Source organism: Hemiscyllium ocellatum, chromosome 36 (genome assembly GCF_020745735.1).
Source record: "Hemiscyllium ocellatum isolate sHemOce1 chromosome 36, sHemOce1.pat.X.cur, whole genome shotgun sequence".
NCBI lineage: Eukaryota > Metazoa > Chordata > Chondrichthyes > Orectolobiformes > Hemiscylliidae > Hemiscyllium > Hemiscyllium ocellatum.
The window spans coordinates 35145445-35166553 of NC_083436.1; the positions used below are offsets into that span (position 1 = coordinate 35145445).

The 21109-nt window shown below is 50.6% G+C and overlaps 1 protein-coding gene across 1 annotated transcript in view; it reads left to right on the top strand.

Annotated features, from left to right (window-relative positions):
• The first annotated feature begins 15207 nt into the window (after positions 1–15207).
• Positions 15208–21109, top strand: part of papss1 (3'-phosphoadenosine 5'-phosphosulfate synthase 1) — a 60585-nt gene continuing 54683 nt past the window's right edge. Inside the window, exon 1 of the mRNA XM_060851598.1 lies at positions 15208–15298. Within this exon, the coding sequence (XP_060707581.1) occupies positions 15233–15298 (66 nt within the window). The 5' untranslated portion in view covers positions 15208–15232. The remainder of the gene's footprint in view (positions 15299–21109) is intronic.

A 21109-nucleotide genomic window follows, 5' to 3' on the forward strand; every position in this document is an offset into this window, starting at 1 on the left:
CAAAAGATCCCACTTTTGTTGGATTCTGCATGTATTTCTAATTAAGCATCAGTGTCTATCCAAGCTCACACTGATTGTCCAACCTGCAACTTGGCAGGTTTATGGTCAATTCCTAACATTCATCATTGACAGTTTAAAATAAAAGTGGTAAATGCTGGAAAAACTCAGCTGGTTTGTCATCTGTGGGAAATGACTCATTTAATTCTTTGGAAGAGCCCTATTGGACTAGAAACATTACCTCTGTTTCTCTTGCCAGGGGATGTGAGACCTGCTACGTTTCTCCACCACTCTGTTTGCATTTCAGATCCATCACACAAGACACAGGAGCAGAAATTAGGTCACGCTGCCCATCAGGTCTGCTCCACCATTCGATCAGGGCGGATACGTTTCTCACCCCCCCCCCCTTCTCCTGCTTTCTCCCTGTAACTCTTAATAACCAAGAATCTATCTATCACCATTTTAAATGTATTCAATGACCTGACCTCCACAGCCTTCTATGGCATCGAATTCCACAGATTCCCCACTCCCTGGCTGAAGAAGTTTCTCTTTATCGCTGATGTAAAAGGCCTTCCCTTTACTCTAAAGCTATGCCTCGGGTCCTAGTCTCTCCTACCAATGGAAGCATCTTCCCAACATCCACTCTGTCCAGGCCATTAAGTTTTTTTGTAAGTTTCAATTCGATCTCCCCTCATCCTTTTAAACTCCATCGAGTAAAAATCCAGAGTCCTCAAATGTTCCTCATATGTTAAGCTTCTCATTCCTGAGACCATTCTTGTGAATCTCCTTTGAACCCGCTCCAGGGTCAGTACATCCTTCCTGAGCTATGGGATCCAAAACTGCACACAATACTCCAAACGTGGACTGACACATAGTATATCACACATTTTAGAGATTAGCTTATCTGATTTTTGTTCTTCTTCTTAGGCAGCCCCTTGGGATGGGAGATGACGTGCAGGGTTAAGTTGATTTAAAATCAATTTAGTGGCACAATTTCACCACATCTAAAGGTGGGAAATGATGTCAAGGCAAAAGTGGGTAAATACAATAAGGTTCAGAATGAGGTCCTTCTGGGCAGCACTGTTTCTTTAAACAAAGAAAAACCCAAGAAGCTTCTGATCTTAACCAGTCAAAGGAATCAACACAAAGTTAAAGATAAAAACATAATGAGAGATTTTGAGGAGGAGATAGAGGTAAGGGGTGGGGACTGGGACGTTTAGGGAGGAAATTCCCATTTTCAGAGTGGATAAAACAATAGCTTAGCCTCAATTAGGAAGAATGATTGAACAGCAGAGAGGGTGCAGGAAAGAGAGTTTGAGAGAATGGTTTCATGAAAGAGAAATTTGATTGTAGAAGCTGGAGTTGTTCTCCTGGGAGAAGAGGTTATGAAGAAGAGATTTGATAGAAGTTTTTAAAACCTTTTATTGGTTCTGATTAGATAAGAAATTGTTTACGCTGGCAGAAGTATTGAGAACCAGTGGGCACAGATTTAAGTTGCTTGGCAAAGGGTGGAATGGCAACATGATTGTTGCTTTAATGCAACCAGTGCTTGTGATCTGAAGTGTGCTGGCTGTGTGTGAGATGGAGGCATATTCAATCAAAACCTTCAAAAGAGAAATAAGTATGCAACGTTATGGGGGAAGAGCCAAGGGAATAGGTCTACCTGGATTCCTCTTACAGACAGTCAACATGAACATGATGAACAAAATGGTCTCCTTCTGTTCTTTAATGGGTGAAAAATTAGGTCTGCAGATGCTGGAGATCACAGTTGAAAATGTGTTGCTGGTTAAAGCACAGCAGGTCAGGCAGCATCCAAGGAATAGGAAATTCGACGTTTCGGGCATAAGCCCTTCATCAGGAATGAGGAGAGAGTGCCAGGCAGGCTAAGATAAAAGGTAGGGAGGAGGGACTTGGGGAGGGGCGATGGAGATGTGATAGGTGGAAGGAGGTCAAGGTGAGGGTGATAGGCTGGAGTGGGGTGGGGGCGGAGAGGTCAGGAAGGAGATTGCAGGTTAGGAGGGCGGTGCTGAGTTGAGGGAACCGACTGAGACAAGGTGGGGGGAGGGGAAATGAGGAAACTGGAGAAATCTGAGTTCATCCCTTGTGGTTGGAGGGTTCCCAGGCGGAAGATGAGGCGTTCTTCCTCCAACCGTCGTGTTGTTATGTTTTGCCGGTGGAGGAGTCCAAGGACCTGCATGTCCTCGGTGGAGTGGGAGGGAGAGTTAAAGTGTTGAGCCACGGGGTGGTTGGGTTGGTTGGTCCGGGCATCCCTGAGGTGTTCTCTGAAGCGTTCCGCAAGTAAGCGGCCCGTCTCCCCAATGTAGAGGAGGCCACATTGGGTGAAGCGGAACGCTTCAGAGAACACCTCAGGGACGCCCGGACCAACCAACCCAACCATCCCGTGGCTCAACACTTTAACTCTCCCTCCCACTCCACCGAGGACATGCAGGTCCTTGGACTCCTCCACCGGCAAAACATAACAACACGACGGTTGGAGGAAGAACGCCTCATCTTCCGCCTAGGAACCCTCCAACCACAAGGGATGAACTCAGATTTCTCCCGTTTCCTCATTTCCCCTCCCCCCCCACCTTGTCTCAGTCGGTTCCCTCAACTCAGCACCGCCCTCCTAACCTGCAATCTTCTTCCTAACCTCTCCAGCCTATCACCCTCACCTTGACCTCCTTCCACCTATCACATCTCCATCACCCCTCCCCCAAGTCCCTCCTCCCTACCTTTTATCTTAGCCTGCCTGGCACCCTCTCCTCATTCCTGATGAAGGGCTTATGCCCGAAACGTCGAATTTCCTATTCCTTGGATGCTGCCTGACCTGCTGTTGCTGGTTAAAGCACACATTTTCAACTCCTTCTGTTCTGTAACCATTCTGTGATAGACAGGTAGATGCACAGACAACAACAGTGCAGCAATGGAAGCTGGAGATGCAGAAGAAGTCAGATTTGCAGCCACCCAGATATTTCACGATGACAAAGCTGAAGAAAGCTACAAAGATTGGAAACTGATGAGGGAGTGCAAGGACATAAAAACAACAATGAAAGTTGAGGTGTTAGGAGGTCCAAAGATCCTATACAGGTTTTTTTATATTTCAAAAATATACTTTATTCATAAAATTATTTTAATACCTATACAATTGGTCATGCCATTCTTATGCACACATTGCATTTCTTTACATACAGAGATCAGAATTAATCATTCGTATATACAAGTCTGCACTTGGACCATCCAGATAATTTGCTGAGATGTCAGTGGGGCCCAATTTCTGAGTGGGCCCCTTTTCTACTTAGGCAGGCAGACCTTACACGGTGGTCTTTCCCCATCGCGACTTGGCGGCAGCTGCCCCAAACTTCAGCACGTCCCTCAACACGTAGTCCTGGACCTTGGAATGTGCTAGTCTGCAACACTCAGTCGGGGTCAACTCCTTCAGCTGGAAGATCAACAGGTTTTGGACCGCCCAGAGAGCGTCCTTCACCGAGTTGATGATCCTCCAGGCACAGTTGATGTTTGTCTTAGTGTACGTCCCAGGGAACAGACCATAGAGTACGGAGTCCCGCGTCACGGTGCTGCTCAGGACGAACCTCGACAAACACCACTACATTCCTCTCCAGACTTCTTCTGCATAGATATAGTCCAGAAGGTTTCCCTCCCCCCTCCACCCCCGCAGCGTGCGGTGTAGCAGAGAGTCCGGGCATGCATAAAGGATCTCACAGGCAGAGCCCTTCTCACCACCAGCCATGCCATGTCTTGGTGCTTGTTGGAAAGTTCTGGCGATGAGGCATTCTGCAAAATGACATTGAGTCTGCTCAGGGAACCGCTCGATAGGATCCGCCCTCTCCTTTTCCCGAAGGGTCTCAAGGACACTACGTGCTGACCACTTCCTGATGGATTTGTGGTCAAAGGTGTTTTTCTTCATAAACTTCTCCACGAAGGACAGGTGATACGGGATGGTCCAACTACTCGGAGCGTTCCGCGGCAGCGAGGCCAGGCCCATCCTTCGCAACGCTGGGGACAGGTAGAACCTCAGTATGTAGTGACACCTGGTGTTTGCATACCGGGGATCCACGCACAGCTTGATGCAGCCACACACAAAGGAGGCCATCAGGGTGAGGGTGGCATTGGGTGTATTTTTTCCCCCGTTGCCCAGATCTTTATACATCGAGTCCCTTTGGACCCGGTCCATCTTTGATCTCCATATAAACTGGATGATGGCCCGGGTGACTGCAGCGGCACAGGTTCTGGGAATAGGCCAGACCTGTGCCACGTACAACAGCAATGACAGTGCCTCACACCTGATGACCAGGTTTTTTCCCGCGATGTAGAGTGACTGCAGCTTCCATCTGCCTCACTTTGCTGATACGCTCCTCCCAAGACTTGGCGCACGCTCCAGCCCCCCCCAAACCAAATACCCAGCACCTTCAGGTGGTCAGTCCTGACGGTGAAGGGGATATAGGATTGGTCTGCCCAGTTCCCGAAGAGCATGGCCTCACCCTTGCCTCAGTTTACCTTGGCCCCCGAGGCCCGCTCGAACTGGTCACGTGCACGAGTCTGTGCACGGACAGCAGATCCAAGCAGAAAACGGCGACGTCATCCATGTACAGGGAGGCCTTAACCTGTAGGTCTCCGCTGCCAGGAATAGTCACCCCTCTCAGGCTCGCATCCCTCCTGATGGACTCAGCAAATGGCTCTATGCAGCACACAAACAAGGCAGGAGAGAGAGGGCAGCTTTGCCTGACTCCAGATCTGACTGGGAAGCTGTCTGATTCCCACCCGTTGCTTGAGTCTGCTGGTGTAGAGCAGTCTGATCCAATTGCAGATTCCCTCTCCAAAGCCCATTTTGGAGAGAACATCTCTCATATACGTGTGAGATATCCTGTCAAAGGCTAGGTCACTGTGAACACAGAGTTGCTTAAGTACTTTGAGGTCTTGAGCTCATGACCGGTGTTATGCAAATACAAGTCCTTCTGTTCCATGTTACTGATTCAAAATTCTTACTACCATGATATAGAACTTTGGTCAAAACCCCTTCACCTTAAGCCGACTGAAACCTGAGGCAGAATGTCATTGTGTGTAGGAATAATTGCTGGGTGTAAATTCAATGACACCAAATGCTAGGTTAGTCAAATGAGCAAGAAGTCACAGATCCAGCAGCAAAGCCAGTAATTAGGAAAGCAGAACGGTCAGTGCTCTCTCTCCCCTGGTAAAGTGCTGTCCTGCTGCACTCTGCTGGTTGGACTATCTCACTACATCTAGCCAGGATTCTCTTTTGTGAAGTTTAAAATCACACAACACCAGGTTATAGTCCAACAGGTTTAATTGGAAGCACACTAGCTTTCCAAGTGATGCTCCTTCATCAGGTGGTTGGAGATGAAGGAGTGTCGCTCCGAAAGCTAGTGCTTTCAATTCAACCTGTTGGACAATAACCTGGTGTTGTGTGATTTTTAACTTTGTACACCCCAGTCCAACACCAGCATCTCCAAATCATTTGTGAAATTTGATATTCTTTCTTTTCTCCTGTAATTGGGTATGGCAGTGAACTTGGTTTGTGTTACTGGAAAAATCAGTTATAAAACATTTGAAAATTAGTGAAGAATCTGATGTCAGCAAAGGTAGTCATGAAGCTATCAGATTTTCATGAAACCACAATTGCTTCACTCCTAGGGAAAGGGAGAAATGACTTGCATTTAAATAGTGCTTTTCATAACCACTGGACATTTCAAAACCTTTCACAGCCAACGAACTACTTTTTGAAGTACGGTCAAAAAGGAAACACGGTAGCCAGATAAACTCCCACAAACGGCATTGCGAGAATGACGGTTAGGCTGTTTTTATGCTGCTGATTGAGAGAAATATTGGCCAAACAAGAATGATAAAACAATAAATGTTGGAGATCATAGCGGGTCAGCCAGCATCCAGGGAGAGAAAGCAAGCTAACGTTTCGAGTCTAGATGACTCTTCATCAGAACTGAAGTGTGGAGGGGACAGCATTTGTGCTACAGTTTGGGGTGGGGGGAAGGTTAGAGTGCTGGGGGAAGAAGGATGTTGATAGTTCAGATTACTCTTTTGTTGTTTTCAGTTCAGATTCCAGTATCTGCAATAATTTGCTTCTACCAAGGGTAATTCCCCTGTTCTATCGTGCCCATCTGAGAGTGTTGATAGTGTCCTGGTTGAATATCTCATCCAAGAAACAGGGCCTTCAGCAAACTACTAGCACTGCAACAGTACATGTAAAGTTACATAATAAAAGCAAATTACTGCGGATGCTGGAATCTGAAACCAAAAGAGAAAATCTGGAAAATCTCAGCAGGTCTGGCAGCATCTGTAAGGAGAGAGAAGAGCTGATGTTTCAAGTTTAACTGACCCTTTGTCAAAGCTAAAGAAATGTGAAGTTACCATTGTCTTATCAGACCATAGGGCTGCTTTCCCATGAGAGAGAGAGACAACTTGTGGTGGCTTAACCTGACGGTCACCACACCTCAAAAGAAAAGAGATGGAGAAGAATCCTTCATGGTAATCTCAGCTGACGTGGAAATTGAACGCATGCTCCTGCTAGCACTCTGTATTGCAAACCAAACATTCATCCAACCAAGCTAACCAATGCCCATTTGTTCATTGGACTATTCATCTACATTGTCAACAGGTTGTGTATGAGGGGACAGAGAAAGATGAGCAATGCTTCTGAGCTGAGCAAGAGGGATATTACGTCAAAAAGTGAGGTAGTTTCTTTGTGGGAGAGGGGCGTGGGTGTGTGACTGTTGCGGCAACTGGGAGGAGATGAAAAAAAAACAAGATAGGAAATTCTGTTGACATTTTACTGAGCCTTGAGCTTTTCATGAAAGATTTTAAGCTTATATGACATTATACATAATTATTTTCAATAAAGTAACATCTTTACTGGAAAGGTCACCCCATTATCATGTGTGATTTCATAGCTTCCTAGTAATAAAAGCAGGAGTAGGCTATTTGGCCTATCCAGCCTCCTCTGCCATTCATTAAGATCCTGGCTGATCTATCCATCATCTCAAATCCTCCTAGCTGCATTATCCCCATAACCCTTAATCTCCCTACCATGCAAAGATCCATCCCACTGTGTCTTGAATATATTTAACGAAGCTGCCTCTACTGCTTCCTTGGGCAGAGAATTCCATAGGTTCAATACTCTCTGTGAAATGCCTCATCTCGGTCCTAAATCTACTCCCTCTAACCTTGAGTACGTGTCCCCAAGTCCTAGTCTCACCCATCAGCAAAAACCACTTGCCTGCCTTTTTTCTTATCTACCGCTTTCATAATTTTATGTTTCTATAAGATCCCCCTCTCCTCCTTCTAAATTCTAGTGAGTACAGTCCCAGGCAGATCAACCTCTCCTCACAGGATAACCTCCTCATCTCCGGAATCAACCTGGTGAACTTCCTCTGCACTGCCCCAAGGCCAGTATATCCTTCCTCAAGTAAGGAGACCAGAACTGCACACAATACTCCAGGTACAGCCACACCAACACCTTGTACAATTGCAGCAGAACCACCCTGCTCTTAAATGCAATCTCTCCAGCAATTCAATATTCCGTTTGCCTTCCGGATTACCTGTTACACCTGCAAATCAACTTTTAGCGATTCATGTATGATCACACTGCACAGCAGTATGATGCAATCTTTCACCATTTAAATAATATGCATACTCTATCTGCCAGACCCTCATTTAACCTATCTAATTCTCTCTCTGAAGGCCCTCCACATCCTTTGCACAGTTTGCCTTTCCACTCAATTTAGTGTCATCTGCAAACTTGGATTTGTTACACTCTATGGTTGAAAAATGTGGTGCTGGAAAACACAGCAGGCCAGGCAGCATCCGAGGAGCAGGAGAATCGACATTTCGGGCATAAGCCCTTTCTTCACTCCTTTGTTACACACTATGTCCTCTTACCAGATCATTTATATATATATATCATGAACAGTTGCAGGCCCAACACTGACCCCTGCGGTACCCCACTCACCACTGATCCCCAACCAGAGAAACACTCATTTATTCTGCTTTCTATTGGTTAACCAGTCCTCTATCCATGCTAGTACATTCCATACAACTCCATGCATTCTTATCTTATGGATGAGTCTTTTATGCAACACCTTATCAAACACTTTCTGGAAATCCAAGTATACAACATCCACCTGTTCCCCTCTATCCACCATGTTTGTTATATCCTCAAGGAGTTCAAGTAAGTTTGTCAAACATGGCCTTCCATTCCTACATCCATGCTAAGTCTGTCTGATGGAACCCTTTCCACCCAGATGTCTCACTTTCTTCTTTAATCTCAGCCTCCAGCATTTTCCCAACTACAGATGTAGGGAGTCAGAGACTGTATCTGAGGAAAATAAAATTAAAACAAAATGAACCATTTGGCACAAGAAATATTAACTTTTATCAGCCAGGAATGGTTGTATTTAAACAATGAATAGGTTTGAAAAGGTGAACTCAATAGCTGCTGAATGAAAGGCAGCCACTGTTTTAAGTCAATGCTTCCTACCCAGTGGGAGCAGCTTAAACATCTTCCCAAGGCTTTTTGTCTTGCACACCAAAGGGCAATTAAGGAAAATAAGAGTGCTGTTTGGTTGCATTCCCAATAGCAACACATCAGCCAATCAGAACCAACTAGTACTACATTGCTCCATTTCCACTTTGATAAATTATGATTCTTTAAAATTCAGCATTCTTGAATTTGTCCTGATTCTCTCTCCATACTCCTCCCTATTCATTTCCCCCTATACTCTTCATTCTCATTACCCCTCCCTCTTTCTACCATACCCATCTCCTCATTTCCCCCATATGCCTACCCATCACTACCCCTCTCATTCCCCCGAACTCTGCCCACACTGTACCTTTCTTTTCCCCCATTCTCCTTCCACACCATACCACTTGTTTCTTTCTCCCCACAATCCTTATTCCTCATTCTCCTTTATACCCTTCCCCCTCCATTGCCCCCAAATACCTCTCCATTTCCCATATCATCTATTATGCTGCCTTCATTCCTCACCCACTCCAAGCCCCTCCTCCTCATTTCTCTCCGTTTCAATTTTCTCCATTTCCTGATCTCTCACTATCCTGCCTCAATACCTGTCCCCATTGGTCGTGATTGGAATGAGGTTAGCCAAGTGGATCTCGTAGAATGTAAGTTTCCTGACTGAGGCTGTTAATTAGTGTGTTACTGATAACCTGGGACAATCAGGAAAGTCCTGGCTGACAGATAAAAACAGGAGATTCAGAATCTTCTTGGTTTAGGGGACTGACTCTGTGCTGGTTGGTGGTATAGTCAGTGTGTTACTGTTGGTGTCTGATTCCCTTTTTTTGGAGGGGGAAACCGGATTCCTGAACTGGCTGAATTATTTAGCCAGTTTGTTAAGTGGCATTCCTTTAGTGAGGACTGATTGTTAAACTCCTGATGCACATAATGTGTTTCAGGTGTAACTCAATTCTCATCAGGGGATTGTTGTTTCACTGGCTGGTTACAGCCGGTGTGTTACTCTTTTCTTTGTCTTTTTGAGAAAAGACAAATGTTAATTTTGTGGTAGGGCTTAGCCCTTTGATTCAAGTCTTCTTTGTTTTTTGTATGTGTCTTCACTATTTTTGGTGTTTGGACTGAGCCCTTGTGGAAGACCCATTTTACCAGAGGAGCTGTTCCAGTGGGGAGGCCTAGCCCTGGGAATTGGCCTCTGAAGTTTGAACACCTGTGTGCTGGGAGGTGAGCACTTGCTGTATCCTGGGGTTTTGGAGAAGACCTTGCCTTCAGGAGTGGATCAAAACCCCTGTGAGTCAACCGCACCTTTAAAATGTACGGTTTCTGTGAGTGGGCCTGGTTTTCCAAGGCTGGGCCAGGACTCCATGGAGACTGAACACCTATTTGTTGCCTTCAGGAGTGGATTCTGTCCTTGGTTGTGGACCCTTTTATTTTAGTGGTGGACTCTGCAGTTTCGAGTGGACTCTATTTTGGACAATGCACCTTGTAAAGTGGACTGGGAATGGACTCTATATTTTGAAGACTCTATATTTGAACTGTGTACCAGAAAGGACTTTTTTCCAGTAATTAACTGTATCGTGTTGTTTGGGTCTATCACCTGCACTTGTGTATCCCTGGGTCTGGCAGGCCTTACTATGAGCTGGGAGGCTCATGGGTTGTCCTGAAAGCTGTCCCCCTGAGAGCCGGAGGGTGGGTAGGCTATCCTGTGAACCTGAAGGTTGGCAGGCTGTCCTGAAAGCCGGAAGGTGGGTAGGCCACCCTGACAGCCAGATGGTGGTTAGGCCGTTCTGAGCGCTGTCGTCCTGAGAAGGGGTAATCGGGATGGGCTGTCCTCAAGGTGGTCTTAAGGTATCAGAGCAGCTGAGAGCCAGAAGGCGTGTAGGGGTAGGCTGAGATTCGGATGACTTGTGGGCTACCCTGCACGCTGTCATCCCAGGGCAGGGGATGGGCTGTCCTAGAGGTGGCCAGAAGGTATGTCAGGGTAGCCCACTGGCCGGATGGCGCAACTGGGTGGGTGAGAGCCCAATGGTACCAGAGGCAGACTGAGACCCAGAAGGTGGGTAGCCGTCCTCAGTGCTGTCACCCTGGGTGGGTACCAGGGCGGGCTGTGCTAGAGGTGGTTCAAAGGTGTCAGGTCAGAACGAGAATTAGAAGGAGTATGGGGTGGACCGAGAGCCGGAAGGCGCATAGTGGTGTGCTGCCTTAGAGTGGGCGGAAGTTGAGAGGGACGGGGGCTTGCTGGATCTGTATTGTCTGCACTTTTTTACGTAACAGGAGTGTCTCATGTACAAATGTCATTGTCGCTATCTTATTTTAAACTGGGATTTGAGGTTTGTCCTCATTTCCCAGTAAACTGGTTGAACGGTAGGGTTTGGGACTTGGCTTTGCTGCTCCTCTCCCTTGTAAAATGCTGTCTCTTGTGTACAGCTGTAAATGTTAACTTTTTTTTGTAAACTGTTTTGTAATTTTTATAAATAAAGTTTTTTAAAAAAAGTGGCAGGGGCTCTATTCACTCTTGGAGTGAGCTGTGGCAGTGTAATGTACTGTGTGTGTGTGTAAATAAAGAGTGACTTGGCGATGGGATACTGGCCTGTGTGTAGTTATTTCACTCGTCCTTCCCTCCTTGTGCCCCTGCTCTCTCAATACCCATCCTCCCCAAATCCTGCGCCCTCCATTTCCATTTCTCCTGCTCAACACATCTCTGCCTCATTTCCCTGTCTACACCCACATTGTTCAATACCTGTCCCCACTTCCCCTCACACCTTCATACCCCTCATTCCACCCATTTGCTTCCCCATCAATTGCATCCTTTCACTTCCCTCTCATTCCCGCATTTTCCCCCCCCAGTCCTGCTCATCTCCCTCCCCTCCCCCCAGTCCTGCTCATCTCCCTCCCCTCCCCTCCCCCCCCCCCCCCCCAGTCCTGCTCATCTCCCTTCCCTCCCCCCCCCTCCCCCCCCCCCCCCAAGTCCTGCTCATCTCCCTCCCCTTTCTTTCCCCCCCCCCCCCAGTCCTGCTCATCTCGCTCCCCAGTCCTGCTCATCTCGCTCCCCAGTCCTGCTCATCTCCCTCCTCCGTCCTCCCTCCCCCCCAGTCCTGCTCATCTCCCTCCTCCCCTCACCCCCCCCCCCCCCCCGTCCTGCTCATCTCCCTCCCCCCCTCCCCCCCAGTCCTGCTCATCTCCCTCCTCCCCTCCCCCCCAGTCCTGCTCATCTCCCTCCTCCCCCCCAGTCCTGCTCATCTCCCTCCTCCCCTCCCCTCCCCCCCCTCTCCCTCCTCCCCTCCCCTCCCCCCCCCCAGTCCTGCTCATCTCCCTCCTCCCCTCCCCTCCCCCCCTCTCCCTCCTCCCCTCCCCACCCCCCCCTCTCCCTCCTCCCCTCCCCTCCCCCCTCTCCCTCCTCCCCTCTCCCCCCCCCAGTCCTGCTCATCTCCCTCCTCCCCTCCCCTCCCCCCTCTCCCTCCCCCCCTCCCCTCCCCCCCCCCAGTCCTGCTCATCTCCCTCCTCCCCACCCCCCCTCTCCCTCCTCCCCTCCCCACCCCCCCCTCCCTCCTCCCCTCCCCTCCCCCCTCTCCCTCCTCCCCTCCCCCCCCCCAGTCCTGCTCATCTCCCTCCTCCCCTCCCCTCCCCCCCAGTCCTGCTCATCTCCCTCCTCCCCTCCCCTCCCCCCCCAGTCCTGCTCATCTCCCTCCTCCCCCACCCCCCCAGTCCTGCTCTTCCCCACCCCCCCAGTCCTGCTCTTTCCCCCCCCCCCCAGTCCTGCTCTTCCCCCTCCTCCCCCCCAGTCCTGCTCATCTCCCTCCTCCCCCCCAGTCCTGCTCATCTCCCTCCTCCCCTCCCCTCCCCCCTCTCCCTCCTCCCCTCCCCTCCCCCCCCCAGTCCTGCTCATCTCCCTCCTCCCCTCCCCTCCCCCCCTCTCCCTCCTCCCCTCCCCACCCCCCTCTCCCTCCTCCCCTCCCCTCCCCTCCCCCCTCTCCCTCCTCCCCTCCCCCCCCCCAGTCCTGCTCATCTCCCTCCTCCCCTCCCCTCCTCCCCCCCAGTCCTGCTCATCTCCCTCCTCCCCTCCCCTCCCCCCCCAGTCCTGCTCATCTCCCTCCTCCCCCCCAGTCCTGCTCATCTCCCTCCTCCCCTCCCCTCCCCCCCTCTCCCTCCTACCCTCCCCTCCCCCCCCAGTCCTGCTCATCTCCCTCCTCCCCTCCCCCCCTCTCCCTCCTCCCCTCCCCACCCCCCCTCTCCCTCCTCCCCTCCCCCCCCCAGTCCTGCTCATCTCCCTCCTCCCCTCCCCTCCCCCCCCCAGTCCTGCTCATCTCCCTCCTCCCCTCCCCTCCCCCCCCAGTCCTGCTCATCTCCCTCCTCCCCCCCCCCCCCAGTCCTGCTCATCTCCCTCCTCCCCCCCAGTCCTGCTCATCTCCCTCCTCCCCTCCCCTCCCCCCCTCTCCCTCCTCCCCTCCCCTCCCCCCCCCCAGTCCTGCTCATCTCCCTCCTCCCCTCCCCCCCTCTCCCTCCTCCCCTCCCCCCCCCCCCCCCTCTCCCTCCTCCCCTCCCCCCCCCTCTCCCTCCTCCCCTCCCCCCCCCCCCCCCAGTCCTGCTCATCTCCCTCCTCCCCTCCCCTCCCCCCCCAGTCCTGCTCATCTCCCTCCTCCCCTCCCCTCCCCCCTCTCCCTCCTCCCCTCCCCTCCCCCCCCCAGTCCTGCTCATCTCCCTCCTCCCCTCCCCTCCCCCCTCTCCCTCCTCCCCTTCCCTCCCCCCTCTCCCTCCTCCCCTTCCCTTCCCCCTCTTCCTCCTCTCCCTCCTCCCCTCCCCCCCCCCAGTCCTGCTCATCTCCCTCCTCCCCTCCCCTCCTCCCCCCCAGTCCTGCTCATCTCCCTCCTCCCCTCCCCTCCCCCCCCAGTCCTGCTCATCTCCCTCCTCCCCCCCCAGTCCTGCTCATCTCCCTCCTCCCCTCCCCTCCCCCCCTCTCCCTCCTACCCTCCCCTCCCCCCCCAGTCCTGCTCATCTCCCTCCTCCCCTCCCCCCCTCTCCCTCCTCCCCTCCCCACCCCCCCTCTCCCTCCTCCCCTCCCCCCCCCCCCCCAGTCCTGCTCATCTCCCTCCTCCCCTCCCCTCCCCCCCCAGTCCTGCTCATCTCCCTCCTCCCCTCCCCTCCCCCCCCAGTCCTGCTCATCTCCCTCCTCCCCCCTCCCCCCCAGTCCTGCTCATCTCCCTCCTCCCCCCCAGTCCTGCTCATCTCCCTCCTCCCCTCCCCTCCCCCCCTCTCCCTCCTCCCCTCCCCTCCCCCCCTCTCCTCCTCCTCCCCTCCCCTCCCCCCCCCAGTCCTGCTCATCTCCCTCCTCCCCTCCCCCCCTCTCCCTCCTCCCCTCCCCACCCCCCCTCTCCCTCCTCCCCTCCCCTCCCCCCTCTCCCTCCTCCCCTCCCCCCCCCCCAGTCCTGCTCATCTCCCTCCTCCCCTCCCCTCCCCCCCCAGTCCTGCTCATCTCCCTCCTCCCCTCCCCTCCCCCCCTCTCCCTCCTCCCCTCCCCTCCCCCCCCCAGTCCTGCTCATCTCCCTCCTCCCCTCCCCCCCCCTCTCCCTCCTCTCCTCCCCTCCCCACCCCCCCTCTCCCTCCTCTCCTCCCCTCCCCACCCCCCCTCTCCCTCCTCCCCTCCCCTCCCCACCCCCCCTCTCCCTCCTCCCCTCCCCTCCCCTCCCCCCTCTCCCTCCTCCCCTCCCCCCCCCCCAGTCCTGCTCATCTCCCTCCTCCCCTCCCCCCCCCAGTCCTGCTCATCTCCCTCCTCCCCTCCCCCCCCCCCCAGTCCTGCTCATCTCCCTCCTCCCCTCCCCCCCCCCCAGTCCTGCTCATCTCCCTCCTCCCCTCCCCTCCCCTCCCCTCCCCCCCCCCAGTCCTGCTCATCTCCCTCCTCCCCCCCCCCAGTCCTGCTCTTTCCCCCCCCCCCAGTCCTGCTCTTTCCCCCCCCCCAGTCCTGCTCTTTCCCCCCCCCCAGTCCTGCTCTTTTCCCCCCCCCCCAGTCCTGCTCTTTCTCTCTCCCCCCCCCCCCCCCAGTCCTGCTCTTTCCCCCCCCCCAGTCCTGCTCTTTCTCCCCCCCCCAGTCCTGCTCTTTTCCCCCCCCCCCAGTCCTGCTCCTTCCCCCCCCCCAGTCCTGCTCTTCTCCCCCCCCCCAGTCCTGCTCTTCTCCCCCCCCCCAGTCCTGCTCTTCTCCCCCCCCCCAGTCCTGCTCCTTCCCCCCCCCCCCAGTCCTGCTCTTCTCCCCCCCCCCCCAGTCCTGCTCTTTCCCCCCCCCAGTCCTGCTCTTCTTCCCCCCCCCCCCAGTCCTGCTCTTCTTCCCCCCCCCCCCCCCAGTCCTGCTCTTCCCCCCCCCCCCAGTCCTGCTCTTCCCCCCCCCCCCCCCCCCCCCCCCAGTCCTGCTCTTCCCCCCCCCCCCAGTCCTGCTCTTCCCCCCCCCCCCCAGTCCTGCTCTTCCCCCCCCCCCCCAGTCCTGCTCTTCCCCCCCCCCCCCCCCCAGTCCTGCTCTTCCCCCCCCCCCCCCCCCCAGTCCTGCTCTTCCCCCCCCCCCCCCAGTCCTGCTCTTCCCCCCCCCCCCCCCCCAGTCCTGCTCTTCCTCCCCCCCCCCAGTCCTGCTCTTCCCCCCCCCCGACTCTCTCACGCGGGGGGGGCGGGAGGTCCTGAGCTCCGACTCTCGCGAGATCCCGGCCTGTGGGCGGGGGGCGGTCCGTGCGGGTGTCCCGGATGATGGAGGAAGCGGGGGAGAAGACGGTGAAGAAAGCGAAGCTCAACAACCACTACCCGAACTGGGTGAGAGCCCGGGGGGCAGTGGGAGATGGGGAGTGAGAGAGAGAGTGTGTGTGTGTGGGGGGCGGGTAGTGAGAGTCGGGGTTGGGGTGTGTGTGTGTGGGGGGGGTGTGTGTGTGGGGTGTGGGTGAGGAGTGGGGTCAGGAAAAGGACTGGAGTGAGGTGGGATGGGATGTGGTGGGAGATCAGGAGGATGGGGGACAGTAAAACCTGTTCTCCCACCTGCCATTGTGGTGAGAGAGATGATCAGCCAAAAATAATGAGGCTGTGAGTTAGACAGCAATAAATAGTGAGGGTGAGGGTGAGGGTGGGGGTATAACAGACTCCAGGGATGTGTGCGGTCTAGTTAGACCAGCTACTGGAAATGCAGCATTACAGGATCAGGTAGTGGGTGAATTTAGGTGGGAAGCTCTCCAGTGTGTCAGTATGGACTTGGGCTGAATGGCCAGCTTCCACAGTCTATGGATTCTATGATTCTGAGAAGGGTCCCTGGTCCTGAAACATTAACTGCTTTCTCTCCACAGATACTTTTTAATTTTAGCTAATTTTGCTTCATAATATAATAAATGTCTACAGTTCAGTGTTTTGCAGCTATTATCATTTAACACTATTCCTTTTATCACTAACCATACATTCTCCATTGCATTATATGCTGCTCTCTTCATAAAACGTACTTCAGCTTCCAGGTGCTCAGTAAAAGTTGTGGATGCCTGGTTTGCTCAAGATTAATGAAAATATTAGGTAAAGAATGCCATGCTTTGTTTTTCTGAACTGTGACCATAATCTTCCAGTTCTTTCTAACTTACAAATTTCCCTTGCCAAAAAATAACTAACCCTCTCATTGATTTACAGAAAAGATCTGTCTGTTTAGGGATAAACTATGAGCATCACTTAGCATAAATCAGCTCACACCCTTACCCTGGAAAGAGTGAGGACTGCAGATGCTGGAGATCAGAGTCTAAAAGTGGCGCTGGCAAAGCACAGCTGGTCAGGCAGCATATGAGGAGCATAAGTTCAAAACCTCGACTGTCCTGCTCCTCGGTTGCTGCCTGACCAGCTATGCTTTTCTAGTGCCACACTTTTAGACCTTACTCCCTTGTCCTGTCTACTTGCCCTGCCTAACTTGCTGCGACTGTTGGATTGTACTTGCATCCTCACCCTCTCACCTTGTCTTTGCATACTTATTCACTCTGCCCACCTTACTTGCTTGCTGTGCCCCATATCTTACTGGCTGTACATCTTGCCTCTTTACTGTAGATTCTGGAACACCTGTGGGGTCAGCTAGTTAAGTATTTAGCAAGTTTTGAGAAGATTTGTAGCTCAGGTTGAGGTTCTGGATGTAGGTTTGCTTGCTGAGCTGGAAGGTTAGTTTTCAGAAGTTTTGTCACTATACTAGATAACATCATCAATGAGCCTGTAGAAGAAGCATTGCCAGTATGGTCTGCTTTCTCTTTGTGTTTAGGTTTCCTTGGGTTGGGGATGTCACTTCCTGTTCTTTTTCTCAGAGTCTGGTAAACAGGATCCAAGTCAATATCATTGTTGATAATATTCCGGTTGGAATGCTAAGCTTCTAGGAATTCTCGTGCTTGTCTCAGTTTGGCTTGTCTTAGGATGGATGTGTTGTCCCACTCGAAGTGGTGTCCTTTCTCATCTGTATGTAAGGATACTAGTGAGAGAGGGTCATGTCTTTTTGTGGCTCGTTGATGTTCATGTATCCTGGTGGCTAATTTTCTGCCTGTTTGTCCAATGTAGTGTTTGTTACAGTTCTTGCAAGGGATTTTGTAAAGTATTTTTCAGCTGGTGTTTCTGCTATCCTGCCAATACTGATTTGTAGGCGATGGGTAGAATGAGCTGCATGTTGCTTTTACCTGCAGTGTGGCTTATTTCTCCAGCAATCTATGGAAGCTGATTGGCTGGCTGCTTATTGTGGAAAGAAAAGGGACCAGGGATTTGAGAAATTTGACACACCTCTGTCAAAAATAACATGTTTGGTGTTTACTAAGTACCCTCAGGAGATCTGGGGTGGAATATAACTCAATCTGAAAACTGAGCTGCGTTTTCTAGTTTTAACCGTTAACGTACTGGAATATGTGTGTCATAGCATCTTCAACTGAATAAATGTCCAAAATTCCACAATAGATGTGCATTATAAGGGAAAACATCACTTCCCCAACTGCTTCAAGAAGATCACCATCATCCCGGTACCAAAGAAAACACATGCAATGTGCCTCAATGATTACTGCCTGGTGACCCTGACCTCCATAATTATGAAGTGTTTCAAAAGGTTAGTCATTGTTCACATCAACAGTAACCTCCCAGGCTGCCTTGATCTCTTACAGTTGCCTACCGATGCAACAGGTCCATGGCAGATGCCATTTCCCAGCCCTATGCTCATCCCTGCAACATCTGGACAAGGATATCTATGTCAGGCTTTTACTCGGTGACTACAGCTCCACCTTCAACACTATACTCCCAACCAAACTGATCTCCAAACTCCAAAGTCTTGGTCTCTGCTCTGCTTCTGCGCTGGATCCTCAACTTTCTGATCCAAAGACAGCAATCAATGAAGATACACAGCAACCGCACCACCTCCCCTGCAATCCTCAACACCACTTAAGCTTTTATATCTTCTGTCGAATGGAAGAGTTTGGAAGAGATCACACCTGGGGTGGGAGGGGTCATTGATAATGTTGGCTGTCTTTCCACAGGTGCATACTCAGCCCCCTACTGTACTCCCTGTACACTCACGACTGAGAGGCAAAGTTTTTTCCAAACTCAACTAAATTTTCGATGTTGTCACACCACCGTTGTATGCTGGATATAAAACAATGATGAGACAGAATACAGGAAAGAGTGTGCTCGGTAACGTGGCACAAAGATAACAATCTGTCCCTCTGTCAGCAAAAACTAAAGAGCTGATAATTGACTTCAGGATGCATGGAGGAGGGTACATCCTTATCTCCATCAGTTGAGCTGAAGTGGAAATGCTCGAGAGCATCAAGTTCTGAGGAGTGATGATCACCAGCAGTCATACCTGGGCCACACATGTTGATGCGACAGTCAAGAAGGCACAAGCTGCTTCCTCTAGGCTAAGGAAATTCAGCATGTCCATAAGAACTCTCAATAATCTTTACAAATGCACCATAGAAAGCATTCTACAGGTAGTTCTGGGATAATGTGTGTTTCGGCAGACCGATTTGGCGATAATGTCGCTGAAGAATTAGGGAATGTTTTGGAGAATGCTTACCTCCATTGGCAATAATACAATTCCAGTGGAGATCGGTTTGCAGGCTTTGTTCTGCACATGCCCCAATGTGTGTGCCAAAACCTCCCTGCCATTCTGCGCATGCCCCAATGTGTGTGCCAAAACCTCCCTGCCATTCTGCACATACACCAGTGTCAGCTGCTGACAGAGCAGTTTTCTTTTTTAAATGTATTGTGTTAAATTTACTTTTGTTCATAAATATAGTTTCAACCTTTATTCAAGCCGTGCTATACCAGGCTAGTTAGACTTTTGGGTGATTTTTTTGATTGATCATGTGTGATTATTTTTTTGCCAGTCTGCCCATAACTCCGTTTCCCATAGATCCCATTATTTCTGTTAAGCTAGGTTTTGCTGGAACGCAACTATGATGCTACAATTGAACTACCTGTATCTGGATCCATTGAGGCTTGGTACAGCAATGCTCTGCCTAGGATCATAAGAAAGTACAGAATTGTGAACACAGTTCAGGCCATCATGCAAATCAACCTTCCATTCATCTACATTTCTTGTTGCTGTGGAAAGACAGCCAACATTATCATTCACCCCTCCCAACCTAGTTATAATCTCTTCCATCAGATAGAAGATACAAAAGCTTAAACACATGTGCCAACAGGTTCAAGAACTGCTTTCTGAATGGACCTCTCAAATTTCAAATCTAATATTAATCTTGCTTTTTATACAACTTTTGTAGCCATAGCTTTGTATTCCTCACACTGTTCAATCACACTGTGATCTTTGTCTGCTATGATCTGCCTGTACTGCACGCAACAAAACATTTCATTGTACTTGGGGACATGTGACAATAATAAATCAAATGAAATCGATCACTAATTACCAGGTGACCAAAGGCAAATTTATAATAAGATGCAGGAAGTGCAAAATTCTTTCTTTGAAGCTCACTGCAGAAGGCCAATGAACAAAACCTCTTTGGAGAATTTCTTTTCCACTTCTGCAAAATGCTTCCTTCAGTTACAGGCTCTACAGTACAGAAAAAGACCCTTTGAATCTGTCCGACTTAACAAGCATCTAACATTTCTGATCCAATTTTCCAGCATTTTGCCCATAACCTTGGCATCACAAGTACACATCTAATACTTCTGAACTATCATGAGGGCCTTCTGCCTTGACCACTCTTGTGGGCAGTGAGTTCCAGATTCCCATTGTCCACTGGGTAGGGAAAAAAAAGTCCTCACTTCCTCTCTAAACTTCCTGCGTTAAAGTTATGCCCTCTTGTTATTGATCTCTCTACAAGGGGAAAAGTTTCTTCCTGCCTACCCTATTTTTATGTCTCAAGTTTATACATTTCGATCAAGTCCCCCCTCAGTCTCCGCTGTTGAAATTTTACTTGGGCCCTGTGTGCAGTTGAATCTGGGCATTCGACATTTGCTGATTTATTGAGTTTTTGACTCAGTTGTTTTCCCTCAATCTTGCATTGGACAGCCAGAATGCACAGCAGCTTGATGAAACGAGTAATATTGATTCTTGATGTCATTCCATATAAACAGGAGTTACTTCAAATCTAAGAAGTATCTAGTGATGCTCTATTGGTCACTATTGGGATTGATTTCAAGTGGTTGAATTGTCACTACCCTGAGCACACAATGTAACTTCCTGCTTTCACCCACCAACATCACCTCATTTATGTCGGTATGCCCAACATTTTTGTTCAGTCGTTCAGAATCATTGATATCTAGTCTTTGAGCTGCAGTTGGGCATTGGTCAAACTGAATATTTGAAATGAGGGTAGGATTGGGCGGCACGGTGGCACAGTGGTTAGCACTGCTGCCTCACAGCGCCAGAGACCCGGGTTCAATTCCCGACTCAGGCGACTGACTGTGTGGAGTTTGCACGTTCTCCCCGTGTCTGCGTGGGTTTCCTCCGGGTGCTCTGGTTCCTCCCACAGTCCAAAGATGTGCGGGTCAGGTGAATTGGCCATGCTAAATTGCCCGTAGTGTTAGGCAAGGGGTAAATGTAGGCGTATGGGTGGGTTGCGCTTCGGCGGGTTGATGTGGACTTGTTGGGCCGAAGGGCCTGTTTCCACACTGTAAGTAATCTAATCTAATCTAATCTAAAAGAATAGGCCATCAAACTTGTTCAATCGTTCAGCAAGATGGTGGAAGTTAATCAGAGGAAACATAGCAATGGTGTCTCCTTAATCATGGCAGAAACTGTGCCTCAGTTTTGCTTGTTGTCATATTGTTACTTGCTCAACATCAAGTTATTGTCTGAGCTGCCCAGACGACCAGTTGAACATGTTTCTGAAACAAGGAACCTGCTCAAGAGCAAGGGAAGGTGGTAGAAATATAGGGCATGGAGGAAATATAGTCCATGGAGGAATGTTAATTAGGCATCAATTATCCCTGAGCCCAGTGGAATTTTGAGTGCTTCAGGGATTAGATACAAGTAGCACCAGTTTCCTGTGTCACTTTTAAGCCTCTTGTGTAAAACCTTTATGGATTTGCTTGTGTTTTTTTTTGGAGGGGTGAACAGTTGGTATCTGATTGAGAGGCCCTGCATTAGGAAGTCACTGAAGCCCACAGTCAACTGAT